We start from the raw sequence: 26,481 nt of genomic DNA on the forward strand, positions 1-26,481 counted from the left end.
TGACCCATAACATTGAAATAGACTGAGAGTACAATGTTTATCAATGCCTGTATAAAAGGCTGGCAAATAGACAGTTATTGTTTTCAAAGGGTAATGCGTCACGAAGGAGCGCTTTATCATTGTATTTCAATATATATATTTTTTTTTTAAGATTTTTGTAAACATAATTAACATATCTTGTGGACCATGAAAATAATGCAAAAAAAAATGCCCGGTGACATCTTATAATAATGTTATGTCATAAGTAATTTAAAAGCCTTAATTAATAACGACCTAATAATTAAGAAAGGATTAATTTATAATGCTTTAGTTATTGAGAAAGTAATCATTAACCAAACATTAATGTACACTAGCACATTAATGTACACTAACACAGTGATGTTGTTTTGACATTACAAACCATGTATTCTAAATTGACCCTCTAGTGATAAAAAGTGTGTCCGCCCAGATGTATGATGGATAGATCAACAGTAGGCTGGTAGACTGTTGATATCCATAGCACTTATTAATAATCTACAAATGTTTATTAATGTTTGGTTAACCATTAACTAAAGGTTTCTAAATTACTTTATTGTGTGTTCACACTGCGAACGAAGGCACGGCGATAATCAATACAAAGTCAATGCAAGTCTGGTACTTCCAAAACAAGAAAAGACTCGTGCTGGCGGTTATCCCAACCATTATTTAGAATGAATGGTTGGAAAAAAACGTTGGTGTAAAGTTTAGTAAAGTTTGTTTGCTTGCGCAAACACACGGCCCATTGCAAATATTCGCTTCTGGTGTGAACGCACAATAAGACCAAACGTTATCATAAAGTGTTACCAAATATCCACCTCCAAATATTCATCTCCAAACGTCACCTCCATAAGCAAGAACACTCACACTAACACACAATGACTAAAGTGCATACAAACCAAGTATTATTTCTTCTGTTACATTCTCCAGTAATCTGTGTGGTTATTGGGATCTGGTTATAAACACCCCCAATGTTGGTGTTGGAATAACCACTTTGAGTTACAACCTTACCAACCATAGTCTATGAATGTCAGTGGGCGGGGTCCCCTAGTACCTGGAAGGGTTACTGGTGGCTCCCATGATTGGCTCCTTCTGGTCGCCTGCTGAAGTATCCCTGATCAACAGCTGATAAGCCCTCATTGCGCCTGGCGAGCTGAGTTGCTGTTGTTGTCACCATGCACATAGTGCTCATCAGTAAAAACACTGTCATTGTTTACCATCACCGCCACCACCGCCACCAATTAACTGACATACTGCCCATCGCTGTGAGGAAGTACCCTGCCATTGCCATGGAGCAAGCACTGCAGCACATCAGCCCCTTATCATTTCCCATGTGGTGAAACAGTGATGGTGTGATGAAGAATCCATCCGGTTTCAAAGAAGTCCCGTGGCCTCTGAGGCCCAGGGACTTGTCGGTGTTGTCCTGAACTGATCATCTGGTTCTCCTAGCAGCATGGGTCCTCACACAGAGCTGTGGGTCCACCACACAGCTGTCGGTGTATGGAAGTATTTTTTCTTTTTTGTCAATTGGAGATATGAAGAGGAGGGTCTGAAAAGATGACTGCAAGATGATTCCAATGTACTTCTCCAGGCTCCATTGTCTTCTATTAAAACTGCTGGGAGTTTTGCATGAATGAATGGCAGCATATGTAGGGGGATGGCAGCTTCTTTGGTTTGGCGGACAGAAAGACTCACATTCACATGTTCTTCATAGAGGAAGAAGATAGAGAGCGGTGATAGAGACTTCACCCCTACTCTTACACTGGCTTCTACTTCTTACTCGGTCAATCTTTGGCCTGTGGTTGGTCCGTCATTGCTCCTCACAGCCACTAGTGGAAAAGGCTTCAGCTTCCTGGTTCTGGAACATGTACTACAACAGAATGCACACCGGCAGCGTTATGCAGGGTAAATCCATGTCTTCCATTATCCCATTCATCACAAAGTTAATTCCCCCATAGTGTACAGTCGTCATTCAGTCTGTCTGTATAAATGTGTTGTTCTGGACTCACTGATTTCAGGTTGGACTCCATCTCAGTGAAGTTCCACTCTGTAAGAGGCAGGCTTAGATTGAAGGGCTGTTGTGCAAAGGAAGCAAAGAAGAAGAAGACACATAGAAAACACAAAAAGTGTCATTTTCAGCATTCACAACGATATGTGCTACCTGTTTCTGTATGCTTGCGTTGGTGTGTGTGTGTGTGTGTGTGTGTGTGTGTGTGTGTGTGTGTGTGTGTGTGTGTGTGGTGTGTGTGTGTGTGTGCGTGTGTGTGCGTGTGTGTGTGTGTGTGTGTGTGTGTGTGTGTGTGGGTGTGTGTGTGTCTGTGTATGTGTGTATCTGTATGCGTGTGTGAGTGTATCCCTCACGGTTTCTGCCCATGTTCCCTCCCATAAATAGTATCACATATCGTTAGTCCAATTTGTATTTTAATGTATTTCCAAACGTATCATCCCGGTACGTTGTGTGCAGACATGTGTGGTGTGTGTACTGACGTCCATGACGGTCGTGGTCCCGGTCTCCACGGGGCCTGGCTGGTGGCTCCTAAGCAGGAGCTGCTGCAAGTCCTCCAGATTCATGTCCACGTTCTCCACTGTGTCAGACACCTCCCCCCTGTGTGCACACACACACACATACGCACACACACACACACACAAACACACACACACACACGCGCACACACAAACACACGCACAGACAGACACACGCACGCACACACACACGCACACACAAACACACACACACACCACAACAACCACACACACACACGCACACGTGGTAACACAGCTGTGCCGCTCTACATTTCCATGCCTGTGATTATATTGTATTTTAAACAAACTCAAACATATTATGCATCATTTTCAAACTTACTATTAAGTTTTCATGTTGCTCGGAGTGCGAAACATGTAACTAGTGTCTTTGCCCGTGCATGTCCTTGTGCGTGTGTGCCTGTGAGTGTGTTGGTGCGTGCCCACCTCTCCAGGGCACCTCTCTTGCTCCGCCTCTCCACCAGCGAGCTCACCGAGCCCCTCCCCTCCAGGACGGACTGGACCATGGCCACGGGGAGGACGGGGGGCTCCCCAGAGCACACCTCACAGGAGGCGGGGAGCAGCCCGGCTTCTGCCCCCACAACGGCTCCTCCTCCCCCCCCTCTGACTCCTGGACTGACTGGCTCCTCCTTGATGAGCATCAGGCACTTGTCCCTGTGGAGGGAAACCACACTCTGTAGGGTCTCTCACACGTAGCCCCCCACGCAGCGGTGAGCTACTGCGGCACATTACAACACGGCTAAGTGTTTGACCTGCTTGGGGGGAGGTCTCTCTCGCTCTCACAAAATATCTGAAAAAAATGTATTATTACTGTTTACTACTCTCATTATATTAGTACTCTCAATCAATTACCTTGACTCATTCGTCTGCAACTGGAGGTCCATGCTGGTTGGCTGGGACATGTCAGTGACATCTGATATGATCGGTCCCCCGGTTATCCCACTCGTAGAGCAAGACGCCCCTTCATTTGATGGCTGACAAAGAAAATAGGAGAAAAGGCAATCAAATCTAAAGCTCACAGGTCTTCAGAAAGTAATACAATACCATAGGATTATGGCGTATTTAACCTAGGATTATTTAACCGGGACCCTCATTACTTTCTGATAATCTTCGGTCTAAGGGACTAATGCGGACAAACATTAAAAAAATTGGTCCAGTATTGCAGCCATAATCTTTCAAAACGGGCTGCATTGCAATCCTTTGAATAATGATCACATTTGTAGTATAGTCCCAAAATGATGGGAAAATAGGGTACAGGTTGAAAGATCCCGAAGTTCACCTTTAATTACCATGTCAATATATGGGGCTGTGGAGTTTACATCTTAATGTGTATTTAATAACTTGATCTTTGGTTTGTGGGTTGAAATGTCTCCCTCTGATGTTAGTTTCATGAACAACATACCATTTAGGCCCCATGATTAAAAAACAAACAAGTATTTAGATATAATATAATCTTAATCAATTTGTCAATGTACAGGTATTTTCTCACTGATTGTATCAGAAGAGTTTTATTTAAATTATACAATTAAATATCTAATCAAAGGTGGATACATTTGAAGAGTGTATCCACAGCTGACCACACACACAGTTTCAAGTTATTCCATTTTATATATATTTCTATTAAAACACATTCAAGCTGGATGAAACAACATTTATGTTGAGAACTCAGGGTTTAACTAAGCTATGTATAGATATCAGACAGTCTGGTGTGTGTTAAGTGCAGTCTTCTTACCGACTGTATGTAGAATGGCTCCTGTAGGTTCTCCAGGGTGTGGCTATGGCTGAACTTAGAGGCAGGAGGACTGGGAGAGCCCTCATCTAACATCAGAGGCCTAGAGAAACAGCCAGATATGACTATTCTACCTAGCAAGCAGCTGCCCTATGTAACCGTCATGTGTGGATACCATATTTTAATTATTCTTATTTTTTTTATTAAAATTTTAATATTAGAAGGGCGAGCATTTTATTTGGAGAAAAAATACAAATGCAGGTTATTCCTATTCAATAGTATTTAATTATCAAGTGGGCATTTGCTTGAAATCGTGATGTTTAGAGGATTCGTTTTTCAATAATGGGACACCTCTTCCTTTCTAAAGTTCCAAATCAATGCTCTACAAATCCAACATTAACAACAACTGTCAAATTAAACTGATATTAGTTGCACACACACTCCCAACTCAAGATTTCTTCTTGTCTGTGCAATGTGTCTTATTTGCCCGCACGTATTAATGTTCTCTGGCCTTCATCACACAGGTATAATAATTGTTGCACAAACAGGTGTAGCTCATTAAGCTTACGAAGACATGCCAATGCCAATTTAATTAACTTTGTGAGATACACCTGTGATTACCCCTACCATTACACCTCTGTGATAAAGTCCTGTTTCCCCTTGTTGAGTCTTAGATAACTAACAATGTTTATTTAATGAAATAGGGATTGTACATCATAATGCATCATCTGATTTTTTGATGGCCACCATTTTCTAATGACTCAACAGGGTTGTAGTACTGTGAAATCCTCAAAAAACCTAAATATACAATTACCTAGGCTTATCAAAACTTTGTTTTGCCACATGGGAAACGCTGTGGCAGTTTCAAATTCAACGATTTCACCCCATAATGACCCCATAATTAATTAACAATGACCAAAACACTATTACTAGCAATAACATAGCTCCTGGGCCTTTGTATTGGAGGCATTGTGATGTGACATCACGATGTACAAGCACACCTGAAAATCTAAAATAACGTTTTTTTAATGCAGTATACTGGATCCTATCTGTTCACATATCAACCTGCCAAAAATGAACATTTGCTTACTAATAGGTATGAAACATCTCTATTCTGTTCTTGGCTTCAACCTACGTAGTACATATTGTAACTCATGCAATGTTTGTTCACACGCCACCCACAGTGGCAGAGCTGAATCAGCACTTCACATACAGCCTGGAGCTAGGTCACGCTCTCTGCTCTGCCTCACTGTGTGTGTGTGTGTGCGTGTGTGTGTGTGTGTGTGTGTGTGTGTGTGTGTGTGGTGTGTGTGTGTGTGTGTGTGTGTGTGTGTGGTGTGTGTGTGTGTGTGTGTGTGTGTCGTGTGTGCGTGTGTGTGTGTGTGTGTGTGTGTGTGTGGTCTGACTCAGCAGCTCATTCATAGTGGACGGATTGTTCAGAGGGTCAGCTGAGCCAGCCCTTCCCTGTGTTCCACTTGGCCTGTGATTGTCGCACTTTTGATGATTTGTCCCTCTCTGAAGTGTGTGTGTGTGTGTGTGCGCGTGTGTGTACGCATCATTACTCACAGCTTTCTCTTCAGGCCCACAGAGCTGGGTGAGTTGGGTTGCATCTGGCTGAACAGAAACTGAATCAGCTGATAGACGGAGAGAGACAGAGAGAGAGAGAGAGATGCATGAGCATGAATCAGCCTCCCCCTCCTCATGTATCCTCTCTGTCTGTCGCTTACTCTGACACACACTCCTCTTTTCACCCCCACCATAAACACACATTTGATTATGTTGTGAATAATATACTGAAGCAGGAGTGCTACCTATGCCATAGCAACCAAAAGCTGTTGTAGGTAGTTTATGAAAACTAAACTCTCCATCTCCAACATGGCTTCACAATATATTCATGTTTTATAACTGTAATACAGAGAAGGTGTTTGCACTTTGCTGCAGAAAAGTTGGACTGAATATGTGACAAACGGAGATGGAAATGTTGGCTTTTGGGAACCATGATTATGCAGAACCAGTATAGCCTACGGCAGGTGGAGCAGTGCTCTGGCCCCTGTCATTATCATACTGAACAGATATGTCATCATTTATGTGTGGGATGTGGTCTGCCCCAACAATTCACTCAGTTTTTTCATTCATTTTCCCAGGATGGAAGGAGATATTTTGTCATCTGGGAAGTTAAGTAGTATTTCACAAATGTATTCACCAACACCACCACACACACCACCACACACACACCACACACACACACCACACACCACACCACACACACACACACACACACACACACACACACACACACACACACACACACACACACACACATAAACACACACACTGACCTTGTTCATGACTTTCTGCTGTTGTGTGTGGTTCTGTCTCAGTGACACAACTTCTCGCCATAAAATCTCATTCTGCCTACAGAGAGAGAGAGAGGAAGGGAGAGAGAGATAAGACTATAGTTGACGACGAATTACATTTGTTGTCATAATCATTTTAAAGGACGATATATCATTTTATTTTTTTGTGAGTTTGTAAGTACGACTGGTGATGACATATTTGTGTGTGTGTGTATGTGTGTGTGTGTGTGTGTGTGTGTGTGTGTGTGTGTGTGTGTGTGTGTGTGTGTGTGTGTGTGTGTGTGTGTGTGTGCGTGTGTGTGCGTGTGTGTATGTGTGTGCGTGTGTGTGTGTGCGTCTGCGTGTGTGTGTGTGGTGGTCAGGTGAGCAGGCAGGTGAACATTCTCTCAGCTGATTAGAAACAATACCATGACATAAAGCACCACACAAAGCACAAAGCTGCTGTGGCTGAAAATAGTCCTGCAATAATAGGCCCTAGAGGAACAATTGGGTGATCCGCCCAGAGGGGGAGTCACCTCTGAAAGGGGTTACAGGTGGAAAGGGGAAAGGTGAGTATTTATGGATGGATTTTGTGCACCTGCAGATTGGATACCAGCTGTGACATGCCCACTTTCATCATCATGTTATCCTTAAGTACATGCCCACCTTCATCATCCAATCACATTGAAGCAAGACATAGGGGTTGCCTTTATGAACCAATAAGACATAGGGGTAATCTTTTTGAGCCAACAAGACATAGGGGTGGTCTTTATGAGCGAATAAGACATAGGGGTGGTCTTTATGAGCCAACAAGACCTAGGGGTGGTCTTTATGAGCCAACAAGACATCGGGGTAGTCTTTATGACATCATGATGATGTCCAACCCACCTCCCGAACCTCCTCCTGTAATGGTTTGAAGGGCCTGCTAGTCATCCATGCGTCATGCTGTTAAGTATATAGAGAAGCTGAGACCATTAGGAGCATGATCTGTATCTACACATACTACCCTATGCAGCAGGATCCTAACAATGATGCTAGAATCAGGTTTTCAATCAGAGAAATATGAAATACCTGAATAAAAGCCTTTGTGCTGTATACCTTGAAGTAACTTTGAAGATGGAATGGAATGTGTTGAATTGGCTAAACAGAAAATTAACTATCAGTTCTAACTATAACCACTGGTTCCTCTTCAGTGGTTGGAGCCTGATGATTTTGGGACCCAAAACGAAATACTTGAAGCATTTCCACACACACACACACACACACACACACACACACACACACACACACACACACACACACACACACACACACAGACACACACACAAAGACACAGACACACAGACACACACGCACAAACGCACACACACACACCACAACACACACCACACACGTACACACGCACACCACACACACACACACACACACACACACACACACACACACACACACCACACCACACACACACACACACACACACGCACACAGGCACACGCACACAGGCACACGCACACACACACTGCTACTCACTGTTTCATGTCCTGCATCTGACACTCCATGTTGTCTTGCTGGGTCCTCAGGAGCTGCACCTCGTAGAGCAGCTTGCTGAGGTCCTCCTGTCTCACCTTGGTCTCCTCACTCTTCACAATGGACACCTGGTCACACAGGGCAGACATGTGTTTGACATGTGTGTGTGTTTGACGTGTGTGTGTGCGTGTGTGTTTGTGTCTGATGTGTATGTTTGACGCGTGTGTGTGTGCGTGTGTTTGACCTGTGTGATTTACGTGTGTTTGTGTTTGACGTGTGTGTTTGACATGTGTGTGTGTGTGTGTGTGTGTGTGTGTGTGTGTGTGTGTGTGTGTGTGTGTGTGTGTGTGTGTGTGTGTGTGTGTGTGTGTGTGTTGTGTGTGTGTGGGGGTGGTGCTGACCTCACCTTCCTCTTGATGTGTTCCAGCAGGTGCTCATGGCCTTGGAGGAAGTACAGGTGTTGGAACTCAGTGTCGTCTCTCTCCGGCTTCACCAGACCACTCTGCTCAATGTTCACAACCTTACGGAAACCGTCTGAATAAGACAAGATACACACACGCAGAGACTGAAACATTCAGATAATATATATATTATTTGATACTTTAGGTCCAAGGGCTGTTATTATTGTGCAGGCAATTGTGGGGGGAAGCTAAATTGAAAGTCTGTATAGTATAACAGAATAGCCATACTTGAAAATGTTCAGTTGAAGCAAAAGTAAAAGTCATGGGAATCAAACAAACTATGTGCGAGGGAACATTTACATTTAGGTCATTTAGCAGACACTTTTAACCAAAGCGACTTACAACAAGTACAATTGTCTGAAGAAGGTGAAACAATATATCGCTGTCGGTACAGTAAGGAAGATAGAAGGATGGTACTCACACATGTTGAGCTGTCGAACGAAGCTGGCCATGTTATTGTGCTTAAAGTATTTGGGAAGAACCTCTTTGGCAAACCGGCCCTGGTCAAAGACGTGGAAACTTGTTCCAGTCTGAAGGAAGATCACAAGGAACATAATGTCAGTACCATTCAAAAATGTAGTATGTTTTATCTACCTTTTATTGCACTTTATAGCATTATAGTATGAAGATTTCACAATAAAAACTACCAGGAGAACTTTGAGATGACAATAGGTGTGATATGTATCCTATATTAATCACATATTGGCGTCTTATTCATAATGAAATGGTGATTAAATACAATATTAATTTCTAGTAGCATACCCATTCTGGCTATCTTTGATTTGGACTGAGGACTGAATTGAACACATTATTGAATCATTTCACTGAGGTGTAGACAAATATAATCTGATATCATAATCAAAGAATTTGGATTTTAAAGTAGTTCAATATGACGAATATGCCATTTACAATTTCTGATTTTGTATTAACAGATAAATGTGTCAATGTTTGTTCAACATAACTGTTTGTCAGCTTTTTTTCTGAAACATCAGAGTACGATTTTAAATAACAAAATAATTTATTACATGGGACCCAAGTGACAATAAATCTGTATTCTGACAACAATACAGTTGAGTCGCAAAAATAACATGTCTTATTTATTTATATATAATTCACTTTGTCAGTGTACTTAATCAATAAAGACGTCAAAACAAAACCAAAAGGCTCACAGCGCTCCAGCAGATGAGCTGGTTGGTGTCTGGGTCCTCCACCAGAGTCCACAGCTTGGTGAGGAAGGCAGGGACATTGCTGGCGTAGATCCCGTCCACGCCAGCGGCGCCCGGAGACTCCTGCATAATCTCCACTGCTTCAGTCCCACTTCGAACCCACGCTGGGGGAAGAAACACCACGAGGCCCTGGGCAGCCTGGAGACGCCGTGCGAGCTAGAGCGAGGGAGAGCGATGGAGTGTGTTGGTGGCGTCCAGGCTCTAGTCCATAGTGATGGCTCAGAGGGTATAACAGTAATCCTTCGGAGTCTCCGTGGTGGTTGATCAAACTGTAGAGCTACTGCTTTCCTCTTGACCTGTACATCCCTGGGTTGTTTTCCCACCTTGTTTACCTGTGCCTGTGTATTCTACTATGATTGTTCTGCCTCACGTTCCTGGAGTTTGGCACAGCTCTGAGCTCTCTTTCTTCATCCCTGTCGGTACTTTTCCTCCCCCTCCTCCTCCTCCCCGTCACAGCCTTTGGGTGAGCACAGCAGGGGAGCACCCCTCACCCACGTGCCCGTCATCGCATCAGGCCCATGTCAGCATAACACACACACACGCACACACACACACACACACTCACACACACATACACACACACACTCACTCATGCTCCATTCAGGGGCAGGGCCTGGCCTCCAGATAATGACAAATGGAGAGAACAATAGAAGAAAGAGTGACGTCCACACAAAGGTTTGCATTTACCTTACATAGACCCATATAATAGATCCATATACCTAACCCTATAATAAATACATAGACCCAAATAATAGATCCATATACCTAACCCTATAATAAATACATAGACCCATATAATAGATCCATACACCTAACCCTATAATAAATACATCGACCCATATAATAGATCCATATACCTAACCCTATAATAAATACATAGACCCATATAATAGATCCATATACCTAACCCTATAATAAATACATAGACACATATTAAAGATACATATACCTAACCCTATAATAAATACATAGACCCATATAATAGATCCATACACCTAACCCTATAATAAATACATAGACCCATATAATAGATCCATATACCTAACCCTATAATATACATAGACCCATATAATAGATCCATATACCTAACCCTATAATAAATACATAGACCCATATAATAGATCCATATACCTAACCCTATAATAAATACATAGACACATATTATAGATCCATATACCTAACCCTATAATAAATACATAGACCCATATAATAGATCCATACACCTAACCCTATAATAAATACATAGACCCATATAATAGATCCATATACCTAACCCTATAATAAATACATAGACCCAAATAATAGATCCATATACCTAACCCTATAATAAATACATAGACCCATATAATAGATCCATACACCTAACCCTATAATAAATACATCGACCCATATAAGATCCATATACCTAACCCTATAATAAATACATAGACCCATATAATAGATCCATATACCTAACCCTATAATAAATACATAGACACATATTAAAGATACATATACCTAACCCTATAATAAATACATAGACCCATATAATAGATCCATACACCTAACCCTATAATACATAGACCCATATAATAGATCCATATACCTAACCCTTTAATAAATACATAGACCCATATAATAGATCCATACACCTAACCCTATAATAAATACATAGACCCATATAATAGATCCATATACCTAACCCTATAATAAATACATAGACCCATATAATAGATCCATATACCTAACCCTATAATAAATACATAGACCCATATAATAGATCCATATACCTAACCCTATAATAAATACATATACACATATTATAGATCCATATACCTAACCCTATAATAAATACATAGACCCATATAATAGATCCATACACCTAACCCTATAATAAATACATAGACCCATATAATAGATCCATATACCTAACCCTATAATAAATACATAGACCCATATAATAGATCCATATGCCTAACCCGATAATAAATTCATACAACTATATAATATACGTATACCTGACCCTATATGACACATAAAGACACATAATAGATCCATATACCTAACCATATAATGCATACATATCCCTATACAATACATGAATAGATCTATATAATACCTACCAACCCTATTTAACAAATAAATAGACCCATATAATGTATACACATCCCTTTATAATGCATACATAGACCAATACATTACATATATCTAACCCTATAACCCATAGACCCATCTAATACATTTCCCTATTCAAAACATACAGAGACCCATATAATACATACCAAACCCTAAAGAATACATACATATAACAATATACATATCTAACCATATAGAATACATTGACACATATAGGTTCATATACCTAACCCTTAACATAATACCTATCTAAGCCCATATAAAACATACCTATAGAATATCTACATATATAATACAGACATACCTAACCCTTTACAATACTAGACACATATAATATACTTATCCCATTATATTATACACATAAAATAGGTACATTACCCTATAATACATATATATCCATAACATACTAACATAAAATACATACATAGACCCATGTGATACATACATATCCTTATCCCCACAGGGTTGTACATAACTCGCATTTTATATGAGAATGCACACATTTGTATTAGAGGTAGGCCTATAAACAACACAAAGCACATGTTATAACCTATATCACGGTTACGGTTTCAGTTCAACAAATGGTGTTCTCAGTCATTTGTACTAAAGCAAACTAGTTGAGACAGAAACCATAATAAATATTATGAAGAAACTATGGACAGCAGGGGGCGCCAGATTCATGCTTTCTTTTGAGAGGCGCTGTGAAGTCAATGAAAACGAACCCATAAAAAGTTCGATCAGACGCTGTGTTTGTACATCACATGGGAAATAAAACACGACAATAAAAATTTAACGCATTCACATGTGATAATAGCTTATTTATTTTTTTGGATCTTTAACAGGTTAAAATATGATTTGACATTCGATTATGAAATATAACATTCACACCTGACCAGGCCACGGTAAACTCAATGTAAAAGTAAGCCATTTCAGATTTGTTTCCAAATATTGTTGCATAGACCAGTGATTTGAAACTGGTGGGTTGCGAGCCATTTGGGCATTTTGAGTGAGCATATGGCAAACTTAAACTTTCAGAAAGCAGCCCATGATTTAACAAATGTTTCAGTATCAATTTATATTTCAATTTCATACTATTTTATTGAGTTTAGTGCCTATTTTTCCACATTTTTGCTTGCTCAACATGTTTAAAAGTACATGATGACATTTTTAATCTTGCAATATTTGTTATTACATTTTTTATGTATCCATGACGTATGTGTGTACTTAGGCTGGACCAGTTGAAAAACACTGTTATAGACAATGAACTAGACTATCAAACCAACTTATTTGATTAGGATCTTCCTTCTAACCCAAAGATCATGTTTCCCGGAACAACCTGTTTGAAAATAGAAAAGTAGTTTCCTGTAAAAAGGATCCACTTTCCCATTTCATTCATATTTAGCGGTAAGAGGGAAGACTGGAGAGTCGTAGATGCATTCTGTACACGGTAAGGGGCAAGAGGTTGTCGCTTAAGAAGTTAAGTGGATTCAAAGAGAATCTGTGGTTGCGAATTTATATAATGGAGACTGTTATGTTGGTAATATATTGTATTTTGCTCTGCAGAGATGCCTTTGCTTATAGAAGTAGTTTACCACTGAGGTTTAGAGATGGTTTTCAGTGGCACAAGTGCAGAATGTCCAGAAGCTGCTTGGATAGACCCATAGTTACCACGGTCATGTGTGTATTAATTAGCAGTTTGAAAGTAGGCTGTATCTTGAAGATCTTGGATGGTCTGCATTGGTAGGGAGTTGTAAACGGGGGCATGATTATCAGATGCTAGTGGTTGAGTTGGCAAGTTTCAGAGGCTGAGGCACCATGTCTGTTATGGCCCTGCTGTTAAGTTCAGTATCCCATGTAGAGAGGCTGCATCTGTGATGGTCGATTTAAATGATTAGGGCTGTAGCCTGCCAAACCTGAAGGGGAGGTATCTGCGTATTCAGACACAGGTCCAAGTGTATCCAGTTGGGACAGTTTAGATAGGTTTCCACCAGCAGCGCTATAAATGGGCTTGACTGGAGGGGAAAAACACTCACGATATCCAGTATACCCATCAGAGTTCAAACTATAATCTGGTTCCATAACAGGTTCAGTAAAGGGAGTTCTGCCATCCAATCTGGCCTGTTCCAGGGTAACACATAAGAGGTGGAGGTTGCTGTTCAACAGCTCTAAAGTGACCAGGAAATGTCTTTTCACTTTTATCCATGTTCAATTCTAACATAAATGATCAACTGGCAGAGGTAGGGGGTTTAAATACCATCACCACTGCATTGTCCTTTCCCTGATGCGTGGTGCCTGGGTATATAGGCCTAGATATTTGAGGATATTGTGAGGGAGCTAAAATAGGATAAAAGATGCAGCTCCCTCCTGGCCATTGCTAAACTGAAGCATGATTCTGCCATCGTTTTCCTGTTCAGAAGCAGCCGTTTGGGAGTCACTGAGGGTCTGTTGTGTTTGACCTTTGCTGTACTTATTTCCACTGGGACTGACTGGCAGATTGGTCAACCCATGCTGGGCCTTGTCATATGGCATCGGAAGTTCGGAACAGAGGGAGGAAAGATCTGTTCATACATGTAGGTCAGTACTGATGAGCTAGCTTGTCCACTTTTCCGTTACCGAAAGTGGTGCTTTATTTGTGATTTTTATCAGTTGTTAATACGATTAACTCACTATTAGTTTCTGTAGAAATTTCTCCACCCTATTAATTAATAGGGTGGAATTTGGTGTATACATTGATTGATATGATTTCCCTTTGTAATCAGATTGAGGATTTCCGACCTGGTTAAATCAGTTATATGCCCCTGAGGTATATATATGGATTCAGGTAGCAAATAAGCTGCAGAAGTACCAGAACGTGGCACATTGTTGTAGCCAGGGTCCAGGGACTGTTATCATTTACTTTAAGGCACGTTAACAAAATTCATACATAGCTGAACCACAGATTCCTTATTGCCGTTATTGAATATATGGGAGATGAAAGGCCTTTTTAAGATGACTGGTGTGTGGCATCAATGCTTAATCAGCTGGTGTCAACTATCATCTTCTGTGTCTGTGTCTGCTTCTTCATATCACTTTAGCTCATTGTTCTTAGCTTATTGTTGCCATCCACTGGTTTGGAGGTCAGTACTGTGGAAATTCATAAACCAACCAACCAAAAATAAATAAGAAATCGCACCCTGTTAGACATTCCTGTAGTGCTTAGTATTTCAAAAACTAAAGCCTGAACCTCTGATTCATCATCAGCAGGATCCCACAGTATGCGCATTGCGATAGGGGTCACACCAAGGTCTGCCAAAGAGCGAAGCAATACCCCCCTCTCCTTCTTATATATCTTGCAGTACAGTAGAACAAGCCTTCCACACTCAGCACCGATCTTGATGCTTTATAACCCGCATCAGTGCTCCCAAACCAGGGAACCCCAGTCTAGTAGTATACACCTGAAGAGAAGAAGACAAGTCACTCATAAGAGGTTTCTCAACTGCCTGCTGGGGCGCCACTTCTGTGTCCCTGGTCCTCAATATCTCCCCCATACACAGAGTCCTCCCCAACCCTCAGCATAACAGATGCTGGACTCCCCCCTGCCTGACTTCCTAACCTAAGCCACTGCCTAAGACCCAGCTTCATCTGCCTTAGCTCGAGGGGAGCCTCCCCACACAGGGCATGCACTGAGGTTCGGCGAAAAAGCAGATGAACAAAGCTGAAGCCTGAACAACGACCCAAAAGCCAAACACCCATAGTCAAGAACAGGTTTTTTATACCTTCCGCCAGCATTCTGGACTTGTCAACATCTTTGTGCACTACAGACATCTCCATTTCATAAACTGGCCCATTCTTCTATGAATCTCTCCAACGAGTCCTCTTGGCAGATAGAGAGAAGCTCCTTAACCTCCTATAAGCCCTATTCTTTACCACCTCATCACATACCTGATTCCACCACGGAAATATCTTCCTGGCATCAAAGTAGCCTTTCAGGGAACCGCCTCAGTAGCAGCAGACAACAGAGATTGCTTTACCACCATCTGCCTTCCTAAAATCAAATGGTCATTCCCTTCCAATAGTCTCCCACAGCAGATTTACCCCTCACATACTGAGTACGGGGAAAGGATCACTTCTCAAGGTATTTGAACCCAATACATCGCACTCAAAATTACATGACAGCCGACACCCATGTCAGTTCAGGACATAACAGGCTGCCTTGACCCGCTTGAAAACTTGTGGCACGGCCAGCATCTACACTCACCAACCAAAGCCTTGACTTGTGCCTTCCGCCATGTGTCTTCCAACGTCTTACTAACACTATCCAATGTAGAGCTTAAATGTACATTAAAGCCACCTACTCAGATAGCAGGCAGTGAAATTCAATATTATCTCTCCACTGAAATCCGAGTATGCGGTTGGTAATACAGCAGGTGACTTGGGAAAGAGTAACCGGTTATGCATGCAATAGCAAGTGTTTAACCTACAGAGAGGGAGTCATCTGAAGCAGATTGGCAAAACAATCACAAATGGTGTTGCAGTTTGGACAAAGGACACAGTTGAACTTACATATTTCCCCCTCATCATCTTCAGCTGTATCTGGTGGCAAGGTAACTGGTCTTTCAAACTTAATATTATAAAAACTATGCTGAAGACATCATCAACCACACAAAACAAATGTTCAGTTGCACACACTGTGTTTGTGTGTGTATGTGTGTGTGTGTGTGTGTGTGTGTGTGTGTGTATTTGTGTCTGTGTGTGTGTGTGTGTGTGTGTGTGTGTGTGCGTGCTCTTGTAAAACAAACTTTGTATGCATCCTTGGCCAACAGGCGGTGATTTGTATACCAGTCACAACCAGACAAGCCGGTGGGGGATTACAGATTGAACCCGGGCCTTGGTCGTGCCTTCCAGCGCAACAAGCTCTTCACGCGTGCTCCCGGCCTAATGAAGATGGATCTCCTCGAAGGGCACGCTCATTTATTGTTCTGTATTTATTCAGCTTTTGTATTCTGCAGGTTTTAAGCTGCAGATAATGAGTGCGTACCCGATAACGGTGATTTATTCATGGGCGGTATCATCACGTGTGTTAAATAGCCCTGTCAACATGGGGGCATAGGTTGGCTCCAGCACATGAGAACCTTGGTAAAAGGCATGCATCATTTGCTCCACTCCATCAACTTCACCGCCTTGTCGCCTTATCTCTGCACCTTCTCAATGAGCATAACCCACAAAGTACAACGTGAAGGCTGAGCGTTGCAATGCACTTATTCATATGGTGGCACTTCAGGAATGGGATAAGCACCCTTAGCAGGGGAAGCTGCTAACCGTTAGCAGGGGAGTTCGAAGGGGAAGCTGCTAACAGGGAGGGAATGATGAGAGAATGATGAGAGACTGATGAGGCGGCATTGAACCTCTGGTGGTGCCTTTGGGTGGCCGCCCAGCTCAGTATTTGTTCACACCGTATCACGCCGACACCATGCCCGTTTAGTTGGGTCAGCAGTTATTAGCTTTTTTTTCCCCATTTATTTTCACTATTGGCCCTCGAATCCCTTCCTCCGTCTCTCTCTATCCATCCCTCCATTTATCCATCCCTCTATCATTCTGTGTATTTTCCTATTTTTTCTCGATCTTTCCTCCCTTTCTCTCAATCTCTGTCTCTCTCTCTCTCTCTCTCTCTCTCTCTCTCTCTCTCTCTCTCTCTCTCTCTCTCTCTCTCTCTCTCTCTTCTCTCTCTCTCTCTCTCTCTCTATCTCTCTCCTCTCTCTCTCTCTTCTCTCTCTCTATCTCTCTCTCTCTCTCTCTCCTCTCTCTCTCTCTCTCTCTCTCTCTCTCTCTCTCTCTCTCTATCTCTCTCTCTCTCTGTCTTTCATTATTTTCAATCTTAGAAGGGGAGGGACATGCTCTCCCTCCCCTTCCCTCTCACTCCCTATGCCTCCGTCTCTCTCTCCCTCCCTCTCTCTCTCTCTGTGATTGACTCCTCTGGGTGTCACCCTGCTGTGGGTGAATGATGATGTTTGCCTCTGTGACAACCAGTCAATACCTCATTTTGTTTCATTTTCAGCTCGCCCCGTTCAATCAGTGTGCATGGGTTGCAGTGCGTGTGTGGGATTTTGTGATGAGGCACGAACATGGAGCCAGCCCGTGTGCGGACCAAAGGCCCCCTGTGGTGAGAATCACACTATACACACGTGCGTTCGTGTGTTTGTGCGTGTGTTTGTGCGTGTGTGTATTTATGTATGTGTGTGGGAATATACATGTGTGTTTGTAAGTGCTTAGATATGTTTGTGTGTGTGTGTGGGTGTGTGTCTGTCTGTGTGGGAATATGTGTGTGTGTGTGTGTGTGTGTGTGTGTGTGTGTGTGCGTGTGCGTGTGCGTGTGCGTGTGTGTGTGTGTGTGCGCGTGCCACTAGTTGCCAACAGAGAGATGGTCCTCTTAGCTGTATAACGATGACACACGGGCCACCAGAGTGGGGCCGTGTGATCAAAGGCCGTGGAGATGTGGAGATGAAGCCATCAGTTCCCTGGGAACAGGAGCAACATGTCAAACAGCAGCAGCTCTTCTGCCTTTAAATGTCAAGAGCCCTCGACTGAGTGTCACATTGGAAGGCCGGGGGAGGGGGAGGAAGGTGTTCTTTGTTCTTCATACAATCTAGAAGAGAACTTGGATCTTGCATGGACAATTTTGAGAAATGATTATGCCATTTTGACGGTTTACTGCAAGTTGTTATTTTTGTCCACATTGATCACGGCAATATTGGATAGGAGTTCAATAGTCCCAGATCTGTCCTATTGGGATCGAAACGGTTGCCACTACCTGCCCATTATAATGCATATGACCAGTGGGACTTCCCCTGCTCGTCAGGTGTCCCAGCTGTTGAAGGGATATTGCCTGACACTGTGGTGCCTGGGCCAATATGTCGTAACTTGCTGTTAATAAAAAAGGACTTAGTGTGATGGTGTCTGTGCCTTCTTTTGACTGTACCTGTGTGTTGTTAAAGTAAGTAATCACCTTGTTACCAGATAGAAGATAGATATCTGGTGTGATTTACAAATAGTCTATACGTCTCAACATAGTATGGCTATGTTGGCATACAAAATTGCCAACATTTCCTTGATTTGATATGAAATCAAATCAAGGAAAACATTCTTCATCTAGTTCAGCTGCCAAGAAACAACACAGAATTCTTGAGAAATTTAGCCCATCTCTGTCATATAGCATGAACAGCACTATTAAACAAATCCTGGAGGTGTCTTCTCTTCCAGATAAATGTTTTCAAGTAGAAAATACCCATATTCAAGTAGGGTTATGGAAAATTTAGAGCTGCTTCTTTACAGCCGACGATCACAAACAGCAGTTCACGGATGTTGGATAGTGAAGAAACCAGAAGACTCAATCTCAGGACCAAGGAAACTCTTTCCCACTAGTGTTTCTCTTCGTTGTTTCCATGGTTTCCTGTGTTGAGTATTACCTGTCAGGTTAAATTTACATGAGGCAGTTAAGTGGAATTTTTATTTGGGTGCCCGGAAGTGATCGTGCCAAAAAGATTTAAACCAGGGGGAAAAACAAGGAAAAAAGAAAGCACCGTATATAGAAAGGCTTCACAAAGGCAGGTCTGTGACATTTACTCTGCAGGATCAACACGAGGTGTTTGGAGAATATTGCAGTGGGGGTAGAAAAGATGCCACAGCGGGCAAACCTCTCATCCTAGGTATCACTGTGTGACCCAGTTTTGATGACATGTCATTTCTTGCTGAAGTCTGACAAACAATTGTTTATATTTTTATTGAAAAATAATAATGAATAAAGGAATTGATAAATAAATATGTAAGGGTTTTTAAGCTGTCAAAAATAACTAAAAGGAAAATAGCGGATTGCTCCTCTTGTCTTAAAGTCTATGAAAGCCTTTTATGGTGCCAGAAGTAAGCTCTTTATAAGATTTTTTTATACAGTTTATTTCTGCATATATATTTCTTGCACACAAAATAGAATGCACCTTTCATAAGAAAAAGGCTTTAAACAATTAATGTATGACAGCGCATCGAGCCAATGTTTCAAATGTGAAAACATTAAAAACTTGAATATATCTTTAGAAGTGTGTATGCAATGACAAGATGTAAAACACAAATGTTCTTCCTTCTCCACACATTTGAGATGTATTGTGTATGTGTTTTTTTACAGTTCATGATTAAATTTTATATAATTTGAACTGGTATCTATATGTGTAATCTTCTCATGTGCACCATGGGAATTACCACCGTCTGTGAGCTGTCCAATAACCACAGCTCCGGATCAGGTCCGTGGGATATCGCACAAACCTAGACGAATTATTCTAAAAGAAAACATGAGAAACATTATTCTTGCTTAGCTACTTTCAATATCTGCTGTTTGCCGGTGGAGACTGGTCATTATGTGCTTTTTCAGGGAGTGATGCGTCAATATTAGGCTTTGTTGGTCAATGGCTTTGTCAATAAGACAGCGTGAAATATTACTCTTATTTAGAATCCTTGAGGATAAGCATCATGAGAGAGTAGCTTAATAATAATTTACACAATCCTTAGACCAATAGAGCCCTCGAAGAAGCCTCAATTTTGTAAAATGTAGCATTGAAAATAACTAAGACTGACCTACCATTTATACTTTATTCCCTCTGAAGACTTGGCAGGGGTTCAAGAATATAAACAAACTTAGTTAGAAGGAACGTCTAGTCTTTATCTATAGGCAAACTGGCTATAATGCTAAACTATTGATTCAGTAATGCCCTACCTAGTTTGATTTGGCCTTGAGCCTAATTGTTTTGCTTGCATGGTAAATGGACTGCATTTAAAAGTTCATTAATCTAAAGCGCTTCCTAACATTCACCCATTCATGCACACACCGATGGCGGTGTCAGCGGCGATGCAAGGCGACAGCCAGTTCGTCGGGAATAGTTAGGGTTAGGTGCCTTGCTCAGGGACACCTTGCCCTCCCGGGATCGAACTAGCAACCTTGCAGTTAAATGTTAACCTGAGCTAACCCGACCCCTGCTTGAGTGAGCCGTGAGGTATATTTAGTCCTGTTCATGTGTTTTCCTTTATGAACCTAACACAATAATTAAAGCTATAGCATTTGTTGATTTTTGTTGCCTGGTGTGTGTCCCTTTCGCTGAACCTATATCCATAGTAGCACAAAAAAAAACAAATGTATGTCCACCGTCCTCTAAATCAATGTAAAAGGATAGTGCTATCACTCTCCTAATCATGACAACAGAAGCTCAAAAACTGCAATGAAACAGAATATTAATCATCATTACTAACATCCATAATTGGTAACCCCACCATTTTCGCCGAACAGATTAAATGGTTATCTATATCGATCCACCGTCTTGTCGACCGATATGATAAAATGATATAAATCTTTTTTTCTTTCTATCAAGGATTTCTTAGGTGTTCAGATGTGAGCGGCAGAAGGCTGCGCTGCAAACCAGTATTGAGGCGGGAAAAGAGATACTGTAACGGAAGTGTTATTTTTCATGCTTTTTTAGTCACGTTCGCCAGGGCAGCGATGAGGCTGTTACATCAGAGACTTCCTGAGCGCAAGCTGTTCACGCGGGAGAAGAGGAGGTTGAACAGGGTAAACACGATCAGGAGCAAGTGGGGAGGAAACATCACCTCATTATTTAATGGAAAAGCATGATTATTATGTGTGTCATTATTCATACATTATGGTCCATACTGTATCAAGGCTCTCTGAGCACAAATGCACTGGGATGCTTCCAGTTCAAGTAATTTGCAGAAATAATATGAACCTTAATTGAATTATCTGTCTTCAATAAGTTAAAATAACCTTACATGAAATGATTCATGCAAGTTGAATATAATTGAAGCATACTTATTTTGTAACAAAAAATAACAGCTAAACCCCCCACATAACCCAGCTCAACTGGAGCAACGTCATCCTCGAATGCGATGGACCGCCATGAGCCAGTGTGTGTGTGTGTGTGTGTGTGTGTGTGTGTGTGTGTGTGTGTGTGTGTGTGTTTGTTTGTCTGAATGTGTGTGTGTATGTGTTTGCGTGTGCTGGTCTGTGTAAATAGGCCCATAACCTGACTGTATTGGCATTTTAGGAATGACAGAAAGCTTTGGAGAAGGCCCGGGAACTACAGGAGCAGCAGATCAGTAATGATGGCTGTACAAACCTCAACCCCGCTCCTGTTGTCATGCCAATAACATAGGGCTTTAGACTCATGTGGATGCATTGTGAATTGAGCTACATTTAACTGCTGTCTGAAACATCCCCTTTGTTATCTGTTAGCTGACGTAAACATGCATGGGCTTTCAGTGTTTCTAATGTTCTTATTCCAATCCAGCTATGGATTACAATAGATTTAAATGAGATGCTTTGAATTAGAAATCATAACGTTATGACATCCGGTAACCAGAGCAATGCCTCCCTGTTCTCTGAGAGCAGCTATGAGTGTGTATGCGAGTGTATTTCAATGTACAGGCAGTCTTCTTTCTCAGCCTCATCGTCATGCATACATCTGATTGAGGTTCAGTAAACTGTAAATCCCTGCTTAAAGGCTCTCTTTAATATTGTACAGGTATATCCGAGCAATAAATGGCAAATTGGGTGACTTGTAATCAACCATGTATACAATATTCAGAACGACACAGGTTGTCATAAATACGTGCTGTTGCTTATCTGTTTATCATGCCAACTAATCTACAGGTTTCTGTGAACAACACGAGTCTGTGCATTTCCATTTCACACTCACTCTCTTTCTTACCATGCCAATGTGTTATACTTCTGATGGATTGTCTGTTTAATAATTCTGGCATCTCCTCCTCTAGTCTGCTAATGGGACGAGAACCGGATCTTCCTCGTCACATTACATCTTCCACTCCGACAGTCCGACGAGATGGAGTGAAATGAATTGCTCATTCGTCTCTGAGTCGTGTGTGATTCTGGCACCATTTAACATTTTGAGATGGAGGAACCAAACTGTTTCAGATGGAGGAACAGAGAAGACTGCTAGAGTCTAAATTCCACAAGAAGAATTAAGATATTGGACGCAATTGAAAGAGAATATGGCAGAGAGGAGGGGAGAAGTCAAAAGCCATCGAGACGACGCGAAAACCACTGCAGTCAACAACAACAAACTGTTTAAAGTGACGGAGAACAGTAGAGGGGCACCGTCATGGCCGCAGGATCCCAGAGTCCCAATCCTCCAGCTAACTGCAATGGGTTAATCATGTTGTAAAAAGAAAATACTAACTGAATCATCGCATAAGCTGAGACGATGGAAAAAAACGCTCTCTATGAGCATCCTGATCTGTTTTCCAATTAATCAATTGGATCACCAATATCGTTCTTTTATTTTATTCACTTTGCAGGTCAGTACGAGTTTTGAAATGACTCATCACTTTGGTCCTCTGGCTTTGTTTGTGTTTCTGAGTGTGTTATCGTGTGTGTGGAATGAATCGAATTGAATTGAATTTTTTATAAGTGTGTCATGCATTAGCATGCCGAGCCCACAAGGGCTTACAAGACACCATCATAAAACATAGAGAGACCAAAAACCAAAAGTAGATGCTGAACAATGCTAACATTAACGATATAAACCATCCTGAAGTTTCAACAAAAGAGACTAACTTATAAACATTAAAAGTAAACAAACATTCATCATCATTGCTCAAAAATATTTCAGAGCTTTGAGCAAACAGTTCAATTACAAAAGGTACTCTTAGTTTATCATGGAAGGGACAGTATAAAAGAAAATGAGATTCATTCTCCACTTCTCGTAAATCAAAAAGTTCACAAAGTCTCTGTTCCTCTGGGATATTTTTTTGTGGATGTGTTCGTGTCTATGTGTGTTTTCTCGTGTGTCCCTGTGCGCTATCTGTGCTTGGGAGAAAACTTGAATTATTTCTCACATATTCCATTTTCGTAGGTCTCCGTCTTATCTCACTTACACACACACGCACACACAAAGACACACATACACACACAAATACACGCACGCACAGTCCTCCCAGCAGATCTAAGGGAGCGCCGTGAGCATGATGGACGGTGCATGGAGGAAAATACGATTAGATCCGACTTTATTAATCCCTGGGGGACAGAGAGGAGAGGAGGGAGATCAGGAGGATCCGAACTATAAGTAGCAGAGGAGGAGAGGTGAGAGGTCAGCTGGGGCCTGTGTCCAGCCTCTCCTAGCTGGGAGCTGCCGGGAGAGTCCAGGTATAGAGATACATGTATCCTCTTAACTACTGCCATACTTTGAGAGAACCAATACCTAAATCACCGTACCTTTCTCAATTAAGAAGCTCACCTTGTCTTCCTACCACCGTCATTTATGGGATGCCCAAAAACGACACTGGTATAACATGATTTTTAAAGTGGATATTATCATTAATCAATTTGCTTGCAGCTTTCATAAACCGTATGCACAGATCACTTTTCAATATTTACATTATCCTGAGACCACTGGATTCCTCTCCTGAGGAATGCAACTTTACTCTGAGACAACCTGACTGTTTGAGACTGGTTGGAGCCCCCCTCCGCCCCCTTTACCTCCAGGATTAAGCCCCACCTCTCTACGGAGAAAGGGATGGCTTATAAGGCCTTTGAACTCCATCCATAGTCATAATAATAATTTGAGGTCTTATTCACAAATGTGTTATCAACAAAAGTTGTGGTTGATTTAAAATACTAGTCTCTCCTTATTGAACTGTATTTAATGACTTTGTGGCAACTGGTAGACCGTTCCAATCTAGAAGGAATTGACACAATTTGTTGTCGCAGGTTGTTTTCCGCTCGCATACGCACGACTACATGTCACACACAGCGGACACAAAGTAACAAGTCCAAACTTCATTAAGCATGCACTCATCTCAGAAAAGTTCTAAACCTTTTTTGTTTCCAGTTTTATCTTTCGCTCTCCAAAAATGGCAGAGGTCCGAACCTCGGTGACCTCATAGCTGGCTACGGGCATGCAAACACACACACACACATGAACACACACACACACACACATACAAACATGCACCCAGGCAAACACAAACACATACTGACACATACGCAAGCCAGCCAGAGTCCTGTCTGTGTCAGCGTCCTGAGAGTGCATCATTTGTGTAAAATAAAAACAAAAAAGCGCCCTTTAAAGTAAGGGCCAAAACGTAAGCAACTGCCAGTTGGAAGTGATGGAAGCTTTCAGGATGCTTCTGACAATCAGAAGTCAGTATGTTAACGTAGGAATGTCTAGCATTGATTGAAGCAAGAGGAGTGACCATTTGGACCTGAAAATGACAATGTTTTGTGGGAATGGATGAGGTTAAGAAAACAAAACAATAATTGGATTTGGAAGTTAAAGCAGGGGAATAATATGGTGTTTAAATTGCAGTGGGGCAGTGGTGTGCTTATTCGCTTTTTGGTGATCAAATGTAGTAATGGAAGCCTCCTTATTAACATATTATATGCATGTAGCAATGTACCAATAAGACCTTCCATTTCATTAGCCATTCAACAGGTGGTAGCACTTTCAAATTTCACAAATCATTACATTTGGCAAGGTCACAACACTCGTAAACCAACGTTGGCTGTGGCTCCCAAGGGCCCCGTCTTAAACAGAGTGATGTGGAAATTAACAGAACGCAGAGCGGCCTCCACAAATCTCCCCAATTGATGATATGATCTCCAGTTTGGAGTCCTGATAGTGCAGGCGATTGGTTAGAATTATTATTTAATATTGTCACATATCCTGACGTGGCTCAGAGACAGTTCATGGTTAAAAATGCCAATAGAATCCAGACATGTCAAGATTAATTATACATTTTTATCTCCCTCTTTCTTGTTATCAATCAATCTAGTAACCAATTAGCTCTTCTTTATGAATGGTTTTCTGTCACTATACACATATTAATAGTTTAATATGCTGAGTATAAAACAGATCACAGACACATAAAAACTATTGAATGTCCTACTTAAAATGTTTATTTAGTTTCACTGATAAATACAATAGCATCGATTAATTTACATTATGGGATGACACCCATATGCAGAGAGACAAACACACACACACACACACACACACACACACACACACACACACACACACACACACACACACACACACACACACACACACACACACACACACACACACACACACACACACACACACACACTGTGTGAACTACCTTTATTGCCTTGAAGAGCACTATATTAATAATTTTCATAACTCAGACCGAAAAGTAGAGACTCCTGCCCCTAAAGCACCAGGGCATCTTCCATCATCACTGGAACATCTGGCAGCAAGCTGCTGCTGCTGAGGGCTGTTTCTCCAAGTAGCCCGACTGACATTAAGATACAAATATTGCACATTTTTTTAACACAGCAGGGTCTGCTCTGTAGGCCAGGATGAAATTATTTCTAAAGGTCAGGGTTCATCCGCCATAGTTGCGTGGGTAGACTGAAAACGATCTGTCGAATGGCAGCTTTGGTGAAACTGCAGAGAGCAAATGGGGTCGACCAAAACAGATCTGTGTGACAGTGAACAGCTCATAGACTGATAAAACTG

At 41.7% G+C, this 26,481-nt stretch overlaps 1 protein-coding gene across 1 annotated transcript; it reads right to left on the bottom strand.

Moving 5' to 3' along the window:
- Nucleotides 1-381: 381 nt before the first annotated feature.
- hsf4 (heat shock transcription factor 4) lies at nucleotides 382-9,904 on the bottom strand. Its single transcript, XM_056599202.1, has 12 exons — nucleotides 9,779-9,904; nucleotides 9,031-9,139; nucleotides 8,555-8,682; nucleotides 8,152-8,276; nucleotides 6,625-6,700; nucleotides 5,852-5,919; nucleotides 4,289-4,388; nucleotides 3,409-3,530; nucleotides 2,983-3,210; nucleotides 2,503-2,620; nucleotides 2,025-2,090; nucleotides 382-1,885 (listed from the first exon to the last, which is right to left on the bottom strand). Exons 1-12 carry the CDS (start codon nucleotides 9,902-9,904, stop codon nucleotides 1,826-1,828), a joined length of 1,326 nt encoding a protein of 441 aa, XP_056455177.1. The 3' UTR covers nucleotides 382-1,825.
- Nucleotides 9,905-26,481: the final 16,577 nt, after the last annotated feature.

The sequence above is a fragment of the Gadus chalcogrammus genome, chromosome 9 (genome assembly GCF_026213295.1).
Source record: "Gadus chalcogrammus isolate NIFS_2021 chromosome 9, NIFS_Gcha_1.0, whole genome shotgun sequence".
In the NCBI taxonomy this organism is placed as follows: Eukaryota; Metazoa; Chordata; class Actinopteri; order Gadiformes; family Gadidae; genus Gadus; species Gadus chalcogrammus.